This window comes from Canis lupus, chromosome 27, assembly GCF_003254725.2.
Source record: "Canis lupus dingo isolate Sandy chromosome 27, ASM325472v2, whole genome shotgun sequence".
NCBI classification, from domain to species: Eukaryota; Metazoa; Chordata; class Mammalia; order Carnivora; family Canidae; genus Canis; species Canis lupus.
The window spans coordinates 480,655-499,383 of NC_064269.1; the positions used below are offsets into that span (position 1 = coordinate 480,655).

At 43.0% G+C, this 18,729-nt stretch overlaps 1 protein-coding gene across 1 annotated transcript; it reads left to right on the top strand.

Annotated features, from left to right (window-relative positions):
* Nucleotides 1-14,425: 14,425 nt before the first annotated feature.
* LOC112667290 (uncharacterized) lies at nucleotides 14,426-18,012 on the top strand. Its single transcript, XM_025458891.3, has 4 exons — nucleotides 14,426-14,639; nucleotides 15,120-15,155; nucleotides 16,865-16,954; nucleotides 17,821-18,012. Exons 1-4 carry the CDS (start codon nucleotides 14,582-14,584, stop codon nucleotides 17,859-17,861), a joined length of 225 nt encoding a protein of 74 aa, XP_025314676.1. The 5' UTR covers nucleotides 14,426-14,581; the 3' UTR covers nucleotides 17,862-18,012.
* Nucleotides 18,013-18,729: the final 717 nt, after the last annotated feature.

The window sequence follows — 18,729 nt, forward strand, 5'->3', positions numbered from 1 at the left end:
GTGATACACCACATTAATAAAAGAAATGATGAGAACCATATGACACTCTCAATAGATGCAGAAAAAGCATTTGACAAAAGGCAACATATCTTCTTGATAAAAACACTCAACAACGTAAGGATAGAGGGAACAGACCTCAACATCATGAAGGTCATATACAAATGACCTACAGCTCATCTCATCCTGAGAGCTTTACCCCTAAGGTCAGGAACACAACAGGGGTGTCCACTTCCACCACTGCTGTTCAACATAATAGTAGAAGTCCTAGCCTCAGCAATCAGGCAACAAAAATAAAAAGTATCCAAATAAGCAAAGAAGAAGTGAAGCTTCCACTCTTCACAGACGACATGATACTAACTCTATCTAGAAAACCTATAAGACTCCTCCCAAAAGTTGCTAGAACTGATACAGGAATTCAGCAAAATCACAGGATACAAAATGACACACAGAGGTCTCTTGCATTCCTATACACCAATAATGTATACACAAATCCATTCTCTGTATCTGTGGGTTCAGTATTTCAATTTTTATGATAACACGTGTAAGTGAGATCATTCAGTATTTATCTTTCTCTGTCTGACTTATGTCATTTAGCATAATTCTGTCAAGGTCCATACATGTTGTCAAAAATAGCAGGATTTGCTTCTCTTTTATGACCGAATAATATTTGTACATTTATTACATTTTCTTTTTTTTTAATTTTTATTTATCTATGATAGTCACATCAGAGAGAGAGAGAGAGAGGCAGAGACACAGGCAGAGGGAGAAGCAGGCAGGCTCCATGCACCAGGAGCCCGATGTGGGACTCGATCCTGGGTCTCCAGGATCGCGCCCTGGGCCAAAGGCAGGCGCTAAACCGCTGCGCCACCCAGGGATCCCACATTTTCTTAACACATTTATTTGTTGGGACACTTGGGTGGCTCAGTGATTGAGGATCTGCCTTTGGCTCAGGTAATGACCCCGGGGTCCCAGGATCGAGTCCCACATCGGGCTCCCTGCAAGGAGCCTGCTTCTCCCTCTGCCTGTGTCTCTGCCTCTCTCTGTGTCTCTCATGAATAAATAAAATCTTTTTAAAAATATTTTTGAAAATCCATTTATTTGTCAATGGACACTTAGGTTGCTTCCATTTCTCACCTATTCGCTCAAATGAACGTGGCAGTACAAAACTCTTTTCAAGAGAGTGATTTTTTCCCCTCTAATAAATACCCAGAAGTGAATTCGCTGGATATTAAGGTAGTACTATTTTTAATAATTTGAGAAAACTCGATAGAGTTTTAGATGGTGGCTGATCAATTTTCATTTGCTTATGCCATAAGAGGGTTCCCATATTTTTTTCACATAATCAGTTAGCATTATGTCTTGTCTTTTGATAAACTTGACAATAGGTCTTCATATCTGGTCAAAAATCTTGTAAATTTTGCGACCTTCTTATTCCTCCAGGATTTCTTTGTCTATACATGTAAATTTTAAGATGAACTTGTCAATTTCTATAAAAATACCTAATGGGATTTCTTATTAAGTTGTTCTCAAAACATATATCAATTTGAAAATAATTGACTTCTTCAAATTTATGAGTCCACAGGCATGATATGTTCCTCTGATTTAGGTTTTTCTTTAACTTATGTCAATAATATTCAATGTTTCTTAGGGGCAAGTTTTGCAAAAGTTTGATTAGATATGTTCCTAGCTATTTCATCCATTTGAATCTGTAATAATATCTTTTTTTTTTCAAATTAATTTCTATTGCTTTACTTCTGGTAAAGCAAAAAAGGAACAAAGAAAAATGCTTTAGTACACTGACTTCATACTCAGTTATCTTACTATATTTTGTTAGTAATCCCAACTAATAATCTCCAATTTTCTCTATATACCATATGTTCTTTAATAAATGATACTAACTTTATTCTTTTCCAAACCTGCTTGCTCCTTCTTCCTCTTTTCCTGCTTTATTGAAGTGGCTTGGACGTTCAGCACAATATTCAATAAAAAATGTGATAGTGGGCAACATTCATCATACTCAGATGAAAAAGGCAATATTATTCCAAAGCTAGCAAAGCTCTAGTCACGGGTACTCAAGTGACCTTATGTCTGAACACACTAGGAGTCTAAAATCAGTCTTATTAGTTCTCCATTGCTGCATAACAAATACCACAAATGTCATGTGGCTTAAAACAATACACACTTATTGTCTCACAGGTTCCAGAGTGAAGGGTTCAGGCACTAAAAAAAAATGGGTCTTCTCTGCAGGGTCTCACAAGGTGGCCAACAAGGTGGCAGGCAAGGTTTGTTTAATCTGAGGTTCCTGATCTTATTCCAATGTCACATGTTTGTTGATGGAATTCACTTCCTTGAGTTTGTATGACTGAGAGAGCAGCTTTTATGACGGTTGGCGGAGGCCACACCAGGTCCCAGGGGTCAACTGCAGTTCCACGCCTCATCGTTCTCTCCATCAGCACCAAGTAACATCAGTGTTTGCTTCCTCTGAGCCAGCAGGAGAATCCCTCCCTTCAATCCAAGAGCAAAGCAAATCGAGGCAGTAACATCACATGATCCCTCCCATGCTCTGTTAGTTACAGGCAGGTCCCACGTGCCGTCCACTCAAAGGGATGGGATTACACAAGAGTATGGATCATTGGGGCTCATGTTAGAAAGTGTGCACCGCACTAGGAAGCCTCCTAAGGTGAAGTACGTTTTCGCTGTCATGCCACGCTGGAGATTTTCAGGCAAAGCCTGGATAGCTCCATCTCAAAACTCTATAGAAGAATTCCATCAGCCAAAGAACTGACTGAGTCCAAGAGATCTTTTTCATCTTTGTCAGTGACTATGCCTGAAACCATGAAGGCAGGACTTCAACGAGAGAAGACATGGCCAAGGGGCGTCACTGCAGGGATCAAGGAAGTGTGTCAGTGTCTAACCCCACACGCTGGTACTGAGCAGGCATTAAGGTGAAAGACTGAATTGTAGGGGTTGGCAGAAATAGTGTTCCAAAGGGACCAACAGATTCCTACAGGAAGGCTGAAACGGACCACACTGAGGATCAAGCACTACGCAGGAGCGTGACCGTCACCTGCCCTGAAGGGAGACCCTGAGCAGCACGAGGAAGGCACAGTGAAGCGGTCAGCTCAGGGGAAGGGGCTGACGGACACGCTGCCAACAGGTTGACTGGACCAACTTCAAAACGACTTACCTGCGGTCAGAACAGAATAATCTTCCTTGTGAATAGGTCAGGTTCCCCAGGTGTGTAGGCAGTAAGTGGGAAGTGGGAAGCAAACAGAGCCCAAAAGAGGCAATAAAACGGCCTGGGGAAAACCACAGAGCCCAGGAGGACACGTTGCTAAGGCTTGTTTGGAAGACTTGCTTTTTCCTCCCGTGCTCCCTTTCTATGGCTTCTGTCACAAACCCCCACAAAGTTAACATTTGAAAACAATACGCATCTCACAATTTCCCTGCATGCAAATGTGGGACACAGCTTGGCTCAGTGGATTCTCTGACTAGAGCCTAACAAGGCAGACACCAAGGCAGGAGCAATTATGCTTTTTTCTGGAGACTCTGGGAACAATCTACCTGCAACCTCCTTCAGGGGCTCGAAGAATTCACTTCCTGCTCAGGTGATTCCCCTTCACTGTCAAAGCTGCAAAGGCCACTTGAACCTTTATGTGCCTCATCTATTTCTGTCGTCCATCTCTGCCTTCCTCTTTTGCTTTCAGGGGCTCACGTCATTCCATTGGGCTCAGCCAGATAATCCGGGAGACTCTCCCTATCTGAAGGTCAACCATACTAACCCTCCTTACTGGAATGTCCCTTTTGCCATAGAACAACATATTCGTCAGGGTGTTATCATATTTACAGTCCTGGGGATTGGGACCTGAGGCCGTCCTGGAGGCCATTCTACTGTCTACCTCACCTTCCACCTAGAGTATGTGCATCTACATATGGCTCTGTGAAGACAGCCAACCTTCATTAATGATACCATTGTTGTTCCAGTCATTCCCATACAAACCTCTAGAGAATGCCTGACTCTTCTTTTCTTTCACAACCCATATCCAACCTGTCAGGTATCCTTAAGCTCCATCCTGAAAATACATTCAGACACAGACAACTTCTCATCACTTCCATGTTCTCCTGGACCCGGTCATCACCCTAGGTGGTCTGAAATAGCTCTGTGTGCTCTTCTTGCACACATACCATCTCTTCATATTCCGTCCACACAAAATTAGCCATAACAGTCACGTGAGAATGTTAATCGTGTCATGTCGCTTCTCCGATCTCAATCCTTATGGCTTAAAAATCTTTCAGCAAAATCCAAAGTGTTCATGATGATTGCCGACAAGCTGTGCTCTACCTGGCCTTCCACAAACACAAAGTGGTAGGTGGTTAAAGAGTCAGGGCGTAAGTGGGAAGAATTAAGTCAGCTAAAAATACTGTCAGTGAGGATCAGGATTTGATTTCTGAGACCAGGAAAATTTTGTTAAAAAAAATAACCCACACAATTGATAACAGGTAACTAGCAATGAGCTGTGGTTACTCTTCAACTGTCGTGGAGGAAGACAAAAGCAGAGGATTCTGTAATTATGAATGAATCCACCCTTATGGGCCACTGTCCGACCACCAACGTTATCAAGCATCTCTCTCAAGTGGTCAGTTGTGTAATGACAGCCCAGCTCTCGAAATCTTTATGCCAAATTCATTCTTCTCACTCCTTTGATGAAAAATTTTAAGATAGCACCCCAATGTTCACAGCAGCAACGTCCACAATAGCCAAGCTGTGGAAGGAGCCTTGGTGTCCATCGACAGATGAATGGAGAAGATGTGGTCTATGTATACAATGGAGTATTACTCAGCCATTAGAAGAGACGAATACCCACCATTGGCTTTGACATGGAGGGAACTGTAGGGTATTACGCTGAGTGAAGTAAGTCAATCAGAGAAGGACAATCATCATATGGCTTCACTCATATGGGGAATATAATAAATAGTGAAAGGTATTAAAGGGGAAAGGAGAGAAAATGAGTGGAAAAAAATAGTGTAGATGACAGAACATGAGAGACTCCTAACTCTGGGAAATAAACAAGCGATGGTGGAAAGGGAGGTGGGCGGGGGGTTGGGGCAACTGTGTGATGGGCACTGAGGCCGGCACTGGACTGGATGAGCACTGGTGTTATATTATGTGTTGGCAAATAGCATTCAAATTTTAAAAAATGTTTCATGACATTGATAATTTGAAGAATACATTTCCCTTAACTGTTTTTTTAATAATAAATTTATTTTTTATTGGTGTTCAATTTGCCAACATACAGAATAACACCCAGTGCCGTTTTTGAAAAAAAAATCTCATACTTTGAATTTTTAAAAATTTTCACAAAGGAGATTCGGGTTATGCATTCCCCTCCAGAGTACTACAAAGGGGATATTATGTCCCAGGAAAGGTAAATGATGAAACATATGAAGCCAATTCGTGTGGATTTCTAAAGTCTATCTGTTGTCTATACTCAAAATGAAACTGTTCTAGAGTCAGGGCTTGATGCAGTATAGATTTCCTGTTGAAACATGTGTTCTTGCGGTTTTGGTGTAAATTAATATCACCCCAGAATCTGTTCTTCTCATCAAAGGCTGTGAGTCTTTGTGTTGAATTTTGGACAGTGGTGCTGAACAGATGGACAGTAATGCCAGATAAAAATTACCACAGTGTGTCCAAGAAACTTGAACAGGTTTTTCAACAAAGAGTTGCCAATGTGCAAAGTCAACATCCAGCAAGTGTGATGATTCAAGCCTAAGAAGGTAAATGTCAGGTTAGAAGGAGGGGAGTAGGAAGACGGAATCTTGATCGAATTTCAAGGTCTGCTTGGCACCATATTCGGAATGATACTGCCCTAAGGTGTCAGGAAGGAACCTGTGGAAGTATGAGTGTTGTCAGATGTCCAGGAGGGTAATGAGACGATTAAAGATTGATGGAATAAGAGTGAGAGTACAGTGGGGTGAACAGGAGGGAAAAGGAGGCTCCTGTAAGTGTTCCAGGGTGCCCCCAACACTGTATTCAGAAAGGTGTCTTCCTACGATGTCCAGGAGGACACCCTCAAAGCGTCATTGTTTTCAAATTTCCAGGAAGGGCATTTTGGATGCCTGAGAATGTTGTACAGCCTGAAACATTTAAATAATTAAAGGTAATTATTTAGCAAAGATTGCAAGTGGTCAAAGGATGATGGGAGCTATAGTTTAATCAAGTAAGACAAAGACATTTGGACAAGAGAGGGGTGCAGAGAGAAACAGGAAGACCTCCAGAAAAAGAAATGAAAGGAAAATACAATAAGGAACAATAAGGAACATGTTAATGAGGTATTTCTAGACAGAAATAACAATAAAGTGCTGAATTTGGGAACAATCACTCTTGTGAATGTTCAGCTTCACAGGAGAGCATTTTGTGGCTGTCTCAGGTTTTCCAGAAGGGAGCAGTCATTCACAGTTGGTGGGATGAAGATGGTCATGGTAAGAACTGATATCAGGCCGTGAGTGGGATGACTTCTCTTTGGGAAATGAAGGAGAATTAGGGAAAGATTTGAAAGTTCCTTTTGTTGGTTACAAAAAGCCAGTTTGGGGGAGAATTTTGCTTAGGAGAGATCTTTCCTGGCTTCAGATAATGAATAAAGACACAAAGAAGGTCTGGAAGGAATCTCCAAAAAAAAAAAATAAATAAAAATAAGGAATCTCCCTGAATTTTTAACAAAGTATTTGTGAGGTTTTGAGGTACAGCTGAGTAATGATTGTGCTTCCCTTGTACGTGTGGAGCCTGCATTTTCCCCTCACATGCATGTTGCTTTTTTATGTAACTCTCCGTATATCCAGATTTCTTTGACCGTAGAGATTTGAGACAGTAAAATGCTGTTGTAGCTACACACCATTGGACCTGACTCACTCTTAGTTAATTTTGTTTATGGGATTCCTGCCTGCCTATGTCTTCTTCGTCTGTTGTATATCATAACTCACAGGCATAGCCTGATTTCTGCTTTCCGAAATGCCCACTTCCACTTCTCTTTACTTTTCATAATAAAGTATGAAAATACTATTCATATCCCTCCCTATTCATTAAAGGAAAGTCTTCTTTTTTGTTGTTTGATCCTTATCACATGAATTTATATTGCATTCATTTATGTGTTCCTAACTCACATTTCTCTGGAACTTACTGTGTCCTTGGATCCCTTCTGAGTCCTATGAATTTAGTAAAATGAAGTAACCTTTTGTTCCCTTAGGTGTTATTTATTGAAGGGGAGGCAGAAAACCAGACAAACCAAGAGCAAAGAAACAAAGAGCCAAGAAAACATCAGGTAGTGATAAATATTATGATGGGAATAGAATCAAGTTATGTGTCCATAGCTGAGGGGTACTTCAGTTTGGAAGCCACCAGAGATTCCTCGGAATGGGCAATGTTGAGGTTGACACTGAAAGGCAGTAACATATGACAGCGGTCACGAGTACTGAACAGAGTAGAAACATGCTACGTCTGTATCTGGCACCTGGCGCGCATTCAGATTTCTCAGCCTGGAGATTCACTCTGCGCGGTGTGTGCTTCAGCTCCTTGAAGCCAGAAAGGGACAAGATGATACCTTTGGTGCTGACTCCCCATCCTACTGGCCCTCCGATTGCCCTAGGACCTCTCTTTAGCCTCCATCAGTCTGTATCTGGTTAACTATTTTATTGAGACTCAGTTGTGTGTCCCTGCCCGTGGCAGCCCAGGATGGCTACAGAGGCCTCCACCTTCTAGGTGGTGTATGGTGGGAGGAGAGGGGTCTGGTTTGGGACTGAGTCCTTGATGCTTCTCTCTATGGCTTTGTCTTTAGGTGAGGCTGCTTTTCTGATTTTGTCTCTGATTTTACACCTACTATCTCCCTTTTATATATGCTCCAAAATAGACTGTGCACTGGGGACCAGGGCCAACCTCGTGACCATTGTGAAAATCAGGGATTAGAGAGCTGTGATCTGTGTGTGCTCGAGTGTCACAAATTTTAGTTGACCCCATTACATATATTTGAATATAAAAATTATAATAAATGTGATATCAGTCTTTGAATAAAAACACATGAAAGTATATTGTGAATAAAATATACATATATGTTAGGTTGGAGACCTTTGTGATTTTAAGAAAGATGAAAATCTTAATATTTCTCATGTGGTGTAACTCCTTACGTGTTAAGAACAGAAGACACAATAAAGGAACAGATCTGACAAAGCAAACCCTGCAAGTGAAAATTCGAGTGGACAGCAAATAGATCTCCATGCTCATGTGTGTTGTAATCAGGAAATGCAAGTACGTATGACAAATACTGCTTCTGACCTACCAGATATGCAGAGTTAAATGCTGAGTGTGTTACTGGTGGCAGAGAGGGTTGGGAAAACGTGCTCCTCTATTTCATTTCTGTTAATAATAATTTTTAGTGTCCTCTGGGAAAAGAATTTGAAAATATCTATTCAATTATTATGCTGAGTGAAATAAGTCAATCGGAGAAGGACAAACATTATATGGTCTCATTCATTTGGGGAATATAAATAATAGTGAAAGGGAATAAAGGGGAAAGGAGAAAAAATGAGTGGGAAATATCAGAAAGGGAGACAGAACATGAGAGACTCCTAACTCTGGGAAACGAACTAGGGGTGGTGGAAGGGGAGGTGGACGGAGGGTGGGCGTGACTGGGTGGCGGGCACTGAGGGGGGCACTTGACGGGATGAGCACTGGGTGTTATTCTGTATGTTGGCAAATTGAACACCAATAAAAAATAAATTTAAAAAATCAATTTAAAACATGTATATGATTTCATTAAAAGCCATCTGGAGACCTAAAGCATTGATAGATACAGCAACCTTTGTACATAAGGTTACAACACAAAGCATATCAATGGCTTCCTGATTAGTAGCAGCAAAACACTAGAAATGACCTGGATTCCCATCAGCAGGTGCTGATATAGGAAAGCCAGAGAAAACAATGCTGCAGACGTGTAGTGGCTGACTTGGATTTCTACTAAGTGGAGTGAGTGCACAGCAAAAAATGATCTGAGGCACCTGGGTAGCATAGTTGTGTGAAGGTCTGCCTTTGGCTCAGATCTTGACCCCAGGAAAAAAAAAAAAAGGTCTTGACCCCAGGACATTGGAAATGAGACCCTCATCAGCTCAGCAATGAGCTTGCTTCTCCCTCTCCCTCTGCCCCTCCTCTTCCCTAGTGTGCATTCTCTCTCTCTCAAATAAAATAAAAAAATATATATACATTTTTTAAAAAAGAATGGTCTAGAACATAATGCCATTTTGGAATACCATGTTTTCCTTTCTTTGTATATCATTTTGTAAAACAGAAGCGGGCATAGACATACATTAGTGTAGACACATATTTGCATATGAGAGTGAGCACGTGGGCAAACTCATTTAATATTTGCTTTTTGACAGTGGGAGCAGTGATAGTATGGATGCCAGGCGTGGAGAAGGGTGTGTTCACATATTCATATAAAGAGTTAGGAAATGTTCAATTATTGCATTGTGTTAGGAAATCCGGTTAGTTTTACTTTTATTTCTTATACATACTTCTATTTTAATTTTTATAATGGAAATATTAAGTTTTTTTTACCGATATGAATTCATGAATTTTTATTTTATTTCATTTATTTTCATCTTATCCTTTTTTATACTTTTTATTTTTAAGATTTTATTTATTCATGAGAGAGAGAGAGAGAGAGAGGCAGAGACACAGGCAGAGGGAGAAATATTAAGTTTTGGGGAAAGGCAGTAGTTAAATGTTTTTGGGATGCACAATGGATTTGACTTTCCTAGGATACATATATATCTTTGTATTTTCTTAGTAAGAATAAATATTCTGAGGCACAAGGAAATCGGCTACATTGGCTGATATATAGAAGTATATATACATATACATAGAAGTTTGGTTTTAAAGATTTTATTTATTCATTCATCTATTTATTAAGAGTGAGAGTGGCAGGGGAGGGGCAGTAAAGAGGGAGAGAGAGGACGTCAAGCAGATCTCATGCTCAGCACAGAGCTGGATACAGGACTCTGGAATTACGATCTGAGCCAAAATCGAGGGTTACATGCTTAACCAACTTAACCAACCAGGAGCACCTAACTTTGATTTCCCCAAAATATATTAAAGTAAAATAGAGGTCACATAATTGCACAAAATTAAAGGTGTGGAAATTATCTCAGTCTAATTTTGATATAGCATTCCCAGTATATATATATATATAGTCATTTGTTTTAATGAAAAAAACTTGTTGGTATTTGGGAGCATATTTCCAATATTCACATATATAATAACTCAGTTTGTAGACGCTTCTTAAAAGGATAATGCTAAAAAATACTGTTAGGAGCATGACAGTGTCATGGAAATTTCCATCTTGTCAGAAAAACACACTCTGATAACTCTTTATGTACATTTATTGTGGAAACTGATATGGACAACAGTAGAACATCAGTCTGTGCTGGTGGAACCCTTGGTGGGGACTTGGGGTCCTCCCACTGACCCTGGGAATCGGACGCTCCCCATCATTGGCATTTGTACCTGTGCTGCTGTGTCGGTGGGCAGTTCAGTGCCCTCGACCTCCAGGCCCGCCCCACAGCACAGGCTCCGCCACAGGGCAGAGGACTCGGGCTCGGCTGCCCTTGACAGTGAGCACGGCCCCCACCGTCTGAGCAGAGGCCGCTGGAGAGAGATTGCAGGAGGAAGGGGCTTCCCGGGGTTGTGGTCGCAGCACGGTGGTCGGCGGGGGTGTGGGACCCTGTGGAGGAGTCCTGCCCCAGCCCCGCGGCCAGCACGGCCAGTCCTGGGGGCATTGCACACGCGGTCCGGGTGGGCACCACAGTCTCCAGCGCCCTCTCAGCAGGGCGCCTGCATCCCAAGGACCCCTCTCCTGCACAGTCCCAAGTCCCCCAGCAGGCCCTGCTAGTGGCCTGGGGGTCCCACAAGCCCGTGTCTCCCTGCAGGCCCTACGTGCCCACCTCCACCCTGAGCCCCGTCTCTCTGCACATTCAGGCCAGGGGATGCTGACTGTCTCCTCTCCCTGCACTCTGTGTGCGGGGTTGTTCCCTGGGGCCCAGCTTCAGGCTAGAAAAATCAGGGAACACCTCTGCCATCCAGTGGGTGGGACTAGCCTTGTTGCCTGAGGTCTGACCACAGTGTCAGGGAGAAGGCCTCTTCCCGCCATCGTCCTTCCTTGTTGCCCTCCCTCAGCCCTGGGGGCCCAGGTCGGGGTTCCACAGAGTCACTCATGCACCAGAACTCAGGTTCCCTTGTACTAACTTCCCCTGATTAACCCACTGTGTGTTTCTAAGTCCAGAGCGGACCCTACATGAGGCACATTTGCCGTCTTCCGTCATCAGCCAACCAAGCATCCCCTTCACTGCACCCGGTGAGTCTCCTGGCCTCTGCCCTGGCAGCATGGTGGGAGGCATACAGAGGGTGCTCAATACAGAGCCACGTGCTGGGGGAGCCTTCAGGGCGAGTCTGCTTCTGTTGAGAGGCCATGAGTGGGTGGTGGGCTGCTGGGGCGTATTCCACACTGGGGGTGATCCTAGAGCCCCTTGACTTCCTGGCGACTTTCTTTTTCACCATTTAAAAAAAACAAAAAAAAAAAACTTTTTTTTTCTTTCCCTTCAGATTGTGTGTGTGTGTGTGTTAAATCCCCTTGCCTCAGAGAGCAGAGCACCCTGTAAGGGATTCCCACTGCCGCTCTCCATCTACCCGATGAGGCTCCCCCAACATGCCTTGGTAAGCCGAGTGGCTCCGGAGCCTCAGAGTCTCACACGAAAGAAGGAAGAGGTGTCTGGGGTGTTTTTTCTCCTCATTGTAAGTTTCTGCTTTCAAACCACATCTCTCCTGTCTCTCACACCCCCAACCCGGGTAACAACAGCCTTAACGTCTGTTTTTATGAGTTAGCCTTTTGTAGATTCAACATAAAAGTGATACCTCGCAACGCTTGTGTTTCTCTGTCTGATTTATCTCAACATAATGTGCTCAAGGTCCATCTTTCTTGCAAATGGCAGCTGTCCTTCCTCGTGGCTAAATTATATATCGTACATATGTGTGTGTATATATATACACACACACAGGACATGCTCCTTATCCCTCCGCCCATGACGGGCACATAGTTATATCTATTATCTTAGCTACAAAGTAAATGCTAGAATAAACATGGGAAGGCCGCTCCCTCTCCAAGATCATGTTTTCATTTCCTTTGGGCATAACCCGAGAAGAGGGATTGCGGGAACACATGGTAGATCAATTTTGTTTTTTGTAATATCTTCATTTTTTTTTTTAGTGGATGCACCCATTTACATTACCTCCCACTGTGTACTGAGGTTCTCCTTTCTCCACTAGCTTCCCAACACGTCTTAACCCTTGTCTTGTTGATGAGATTCTAACAAGTGTGAGGTGATATCTCACTGTCTTTTCTTTTTTAATTTTTATAAATTTATTTTTTATTGGTGCCAATTTGCCAACATATAGAATAACACCCAGTGCTCATCCCATCAAGTGCCTCCCTCAGTGCCCATCACCCAGTCACCCTCACCCCCCGCCCACCTCCCCTTCCACCACCCCTAATTCGTTTCCCAGAGTTAGGAGGCTCTCATGTTCTGTCTCCCTTTCTGATATTTCCCACTCATTTTTTCTCCTTTCCCCTTTATTCCTTTTCACTATATTTTATATTCCCCAGATGAATGAGACCATATAATGTTTGTCCTTCTCCGGTTGACTTATTTCACTCAACATCATACCCTCCAGTTCCATCCACGTCGAAGTAAATGGTGGGTATTTGTCGTTTCTGATGGCTGAGGAATATTCCATTGTGTACATAGACCACAGCTTCTTTATCCATTGACTCATATTTCCCTGATGATTTGTAAGCCCTGGAGACCTAATGCATGATATAGTGATAGACACAGAATAGAAAATATTTTCTTACAATCACCAGGCTGTTAGGAGAGTAGAACTTAATTATTCCAACTCCTAAACAGAAATGATCACTAGGAACATGACAGACATGGTAAGTAATGCTCCAATGGCAAACATACAATATATGAACATATATTAACACGTAGCGCCCCTTAAATTTACACAGTGTTAAATATCACGTATATTTGAAAGAAAAGAGGAAATCGATGTTCAGTGCTGCTTCATAGGACAGAGACTCTCCCACTGAGTTGTCACAAAAAGGTATCCTGTGTATGAACAATAACAACTTTTGAAGTATTAGAGTCATTTAATTGCCAAGGGACATTTAAAATGTCGTGATTTCGCATCGTTTCTGCGTTTTCCAAGACTTGTTCAGTGCCTTTCGTTGGAGACCTGGATGGGTCCCACACTTGGTTGTGATGTAAATGTGGAGTTGTTGCTTCGTTGTTGCATTTATCTAGCTGGGATTTGCCTTAGTTAAGGGATTGTGGTTTGATGTGTCCTGGTGCAGGGTCAGGCCCTATTCAACACCTGCAGAGAGACCTGAAGGAATAAGGGACTTGCTCCTACTCCTTCCTTTCCTTGGAACACAGGTTCCCAAGATGTAACAGGATTGATTCCTCAGCATCTTCAAGGCTTTGTTCTAGAATCGCTTTTACTGTAATGCCCTTTCGGCTGACTTATCTAAGATTAGAACCTCATTTTCTGTCTCCATGATACTCTCCTTCCGTCTCTCCTGTATTATTACTTACTAGGCCTCACCACTTTACAAACTACACACTGTTTTCCTTCCTCCTTCTACTCTCCTTCCTGCCACCCCTTTCATCCTTGTTGCTTAGGTTTTAAGAGATGAAGCTCTACAATTGCATGTATCACACGGAATTTTTATGTGCTTTGTTCATCACTGGGGGTTTTTTTTATGTGTAGAGTAGTCAATAAATATTTGTTGCATGAGTGCATTGGTTCAATGGCTGCATTAATAACAAGTTTTCATTTCATATTTTATTTACTTTCTCTTTACCTTTGAATTCTTCCAAAGAAGTATTAAATTCAAAGAGATCCTATTGGTGTGGGTTCGCTGTGTATGAGTGTCAGATGATAGTGTCTCCACGTACAGGAGGGAGGTCACCGCAGGAGGAAGGTACAACCTGCCCCAGGTGGATGGTTCTGAGAGCTCGCTGCCATACCCCCATCATTCTGTTTTGAGGAAACCCTGAGCTAAGCAAGATGTGGGCATCCAACTTCTAATGTGTACTAAAGGAGCACCACAATCCTACAGGGCAGGTTATCGTGGTGCTACTCTATCCTACAAGGTTAGAGGAAGCCTGGAAGCAAAGTTTATTTTCCAGAAAAATGTTTAATATAGGAAACTCTTGACTTGAAAGCTGTGTCATAATCAAGGGACTGAGATTGTGATCTTTCCAAAGAAAGCCTCTGGCTGTGCTGTTGACTCTCCAGTGGTTTCTCCAAGTACCCACATTTCCCAACATCATCTAGCCCGGATTCTGATCTGGCACCTCCTGATTGGCGCACTCTGCCTATATAAGGTCAGGATGTGCAACGCTGGAGTCAGAGTCCTACCTTCTCCTGAGCTCTGACGCTTTCCTCTCTGTGCTCCCTGCTGATCCATTCACCAGCATGAAGGTCTTGGCGTTGATGGTCCTGGTGGCAGTCTCCACCTTCCTGGTCTCAGGCCGTAAGTAATGATGCTTACCTGAACATAAGGTCTGGAGTGAGAGGACATCATGATACAAGGTCTCTGTGGATTGTGGTTCCGAGGGGCTTAGAATGCTTGACCCGTGTCCTCCACTTCACTATCCTGTTCCAACCCCATTCGACTGACCACTCAAAATAGAGTGGACTCTGACTTTCAGCTTTGACAATTCAGTCTGGTCTTTGCTCAGTTTTAACCTTGGAACACAACTTCAGTGTTAGTTTAACATTGTTTAGGAGGGTCATCAGAGGTTGATTTCAGGAAAGCAATAATAGACATATTATGTTTTTTGGTACCTTTTTGTGAGTTTCATATCTTTACATCTCTTTGTCTTCAACATGTGTAGCCATGTAGCCCTGGGTTCTTCAGCTGTGAAAGACCCCAGTAAGTCCATAATGTCGCTTTTGTCTACACCCAAAACTGTTGTTCAGCTTACATCTATTTTTTCTTTTTCTCTTTCAGAGGATACAACAAGTGCTCCATCTGATAGCTCTACTGGTAAGTCTTACTTGCACCTTCCTGTCACGACCGTCTTCCACCCCAACCTCGTGTCAAGGCAGTCATGGGGGACAGAGTACAGAGACTCCAAAGCAAAAGCCTGGGGCAGCACATTCCTGTTTCTAAAGTTCATTGTGGACATAGAAAATCTCTGATTTCTCATATATTAATAGAGGATACAAAGTCTTTAGCATGGGTTTATATAAATTGTAGAATAGGTATTCATTGTCCTTCAGCAGAAATGCCAGGGAATGTGGTCTGAATTTGTGATCTGGGGAGATGCATGAAAAGTCTTTTGGTTACCAAAATTTAAAGCGCCAAATATATGGCTGGTGTAAAAAGAGGGGTGAATGAGTCTCAGTTTGACAGAAGAGAATGTAGATACTGAAGGTCATGTAGAGATGTGGGCACTAGGGGCACATGGGAGCGTGGAATATGGATTGTGGAGAGTAGAGGTGAAGTAGAAGGAAGGCCCTAAGCTTTGCTCTTTTTAACAGTATATATGCCTTTATCCCAGGCTTCTCTGTGTGTGGTTTATTATTTATTTTATTTTATTTATTTATTTATTTATTTATTTATTTATTTATTTATTTATTTATTTATTTTTGCCTGAAACCAATGTTGTGGACCAAAGCCTAAGTATTTCTTGGGCTTCTCCCGCAGTGTCCTATATGTCCAATGCTATATGTGTTGTGCTCAAGCAGACATGAGGATGTTTTCTCCTTTTGGCCTCCACATTTGGGGACCTATGACCTTTGGTCAAAGGGCAGTGACTGCATCAGACCTCACACACTGAACCGTATGTCCTACCTCCATGGGGGACAATTCAAAAAACACCCCGTCTTCTGAAGGAGGACTGACACAGCATGGCTCCAGTGTGGGCATGGAGAGTGAGCTGTCCACTTGTTGAGGCAGATGCACCTCACAGATGTAGGGTCTGCCTGTGGCTGCCTGTCAGGAGCTCTGGTGTAAGGCGTAGAGAGCGATAATTGCTACCAATCTTGCCACACATCCTTTGAACATGAGATGATCGATGGGGCACTTGCTCACTCGTATCATTGCCACAATAGTATTAATGTCCCCTGTTACATCTAATGCGGTTCTCCTAGATGCATCTGTAAGAGATGGAGTCCAAGTCAAGGAACAGGCAGGACAAATATAATCCTGTTTCAGGCCAGAACCTGGAGGAAGAGATTGTGCTTCTTTCAAAGAAAGGAGGTCCTATTGCTCGAATCTGAGACACATGAACTTGTTCTTTCTTCTCTTCTCCTGTACAGGTTATTCCACTACTCACACTCATGCACGCTGCAGATGAAACCGAAGGGCTCAAGTTAGACCATGGGAGGGCACCAGAGAGACAGCCCACTAGGGACTGTCCTGTTGGCCCTGAGCCGGGGTTCTTGCAAATAGGAGCTCATGTGGGTTTGGTCTTTGGTGCTCGCCCCTGGGAGAAAGTGTCTGCTTGTCTCCTCTCTTAGGGTCACAGACCTTGTGGAGAAGCCTGGAATTCTTTCTGTCGCACCATGGGCAGGGCTAGGAAGGATGAGTCCAAAGGAGGATGGGTAGGCAGGCTAAGGGTATGACCGAGTTGTTGACATCTGCAGAGACGAATTGAGAAGGAGGACTGTGCCTCCACGCTTGCTTGGGACAAATTTGGTTGCTGGGGTAGAGTCAAGTGTCTCAGCTGGATCTCTTCCTCCTAATTTCAGCTGCTCCTGATGCCACCACTGCAGCTCCTGCCAGCACTGCAGCTCCTCCTGCCTCCACGACCACTGCTGCTCAAAGCACCACTTCAGCAAGTAAGTCTAGCTCATCTATAGGATTCTCTATGGGGCTCCTGGATTCCTGGGGTCTCTATTGTTAGGGTAAACTCTATTTTCAGGGCAAGAGGGAAGAGCCCTGGGAAAGCTCTGTTTTCTTCATTCTCTCACTGCTTTCAGTTTTATATATCAAGTTCACAGATATCTCAGAGGAATTGAGGCTTCCTTGAGGCAGAAACTTTTAAGTATTATTCAGGGTAGTTCTGGGTGTGTTTCACCTTCATGACAGGACCAAGACAGTAGTCTTTCTAGTCCTGGTTCGTCTTTCCTGTCCTTCAACACTCATGTAACATGGGTCACAAAGTTTGTTGACTGTGGACATATATCAGGCAGTGGAGTATACAATTTGCATATCAATGTAATTTAAATCTCATTTACTAAGTAAACACTGTAAGGATGAAGACATTGAGAACTTACAAAGAAAGATTCCCCCCTGAACACATGAGAGAGATTGGGTTGGTATTTATACAATCAAAGTTCGGAGGAACCTTTTTCAAATATTGCCTTTACTCATTCAGTGTCCGGGCCATCACGTGGCATCTGTTCAAGGATGTGTAGTGGCAGCCAGTGGAGGGAAAAAGGACTGAGTTGCTCTGTGTTATGGGGAGGGAAAACTAATGCACATTGGCCTACTTCCTGTTCAATGTAAACCTCCAGTTTTCGTAGGCTCCCACCCAGGGCTGCAAATTCCATTTCTCTTTGGGCAAACATGTCATGTTCCTTTGACACCTCGGAAGTCAGTGCCATTTGATGTTTGTTAGTCTCCTCACAGATGCCCAGGAAAGAAGCCACATTATTCATCTTTTTGTGAAACCCTCTTGACAATATATTTTATTCTCTTGCAGGCTTCTTGAACTGGTTGCATCACCTATTTGGGTTGAAATAGTTGTAAGATGGAATTACTCCGAGGCATCTGCATTTGATCCTGTGGGGCTCGGCCACTTATGCCTTCATTTGATTTAATCCAACGATTTACCATGTGTACCAATGTCTCTTATCCCTAATCAGTTTTTCTGTTTAAAATAAAAAGAACAACATTGAGCAACATCAAAATTGTATATTTTTAAGGGGCTGGTGAGTGGTGGTCCAATGATTCCATCAATCCCAGTGACAGATTCGTTGAATATTATCCTGTCCTTCCCGTGTGACTATGAGTTGGACTTTGTCATGTGTACCCAATTTTTAAATATATGATACACTTCCTGGGCCCATCACTAGAGCCTAGAGGCTTTTGTCACCTGAATGCACTAATCAGTATACATTAGGCAACAACATCTATTTTGTATTTCACCAAACTCTACTATGAACTGAGCCATGATTAGTCTCTTAACCACAATGACTTAGCAGGTGAGATGCAAGAAAGCAGTCCTGCCATCTGGGAACTGGCCTGGCACAGCAGGGCTTCGGAGGTGTTAGGGCTGAGCTGGGCTGAGGGTAGGAAATGGTGTTCTCACGTTGCACACATACAAAGTCACAGAAGGCCAGCGGCAGTCACGGGCACTCAGGGACTGTAATGAAGCAGGCAAAGAGCAAGTTCACTTCCCAGTGTTGTTTCTGTGCAGACAAAAGCAATGTCAGTTGCCAAGTCCACAATACCAATAGCCTTTTTTCTTAGTTAATGAGTGATGCTGCTTCATTACCTGTCACAGCTTTGCCTCAGTCCAGTGTCTTCTCCTTCTAGCAAAGATTTGTTTATATCCCCAGCCACAGCACACTCATGATCCTTGCCAGCGTCCAACCCCGGGCAGAGGCCT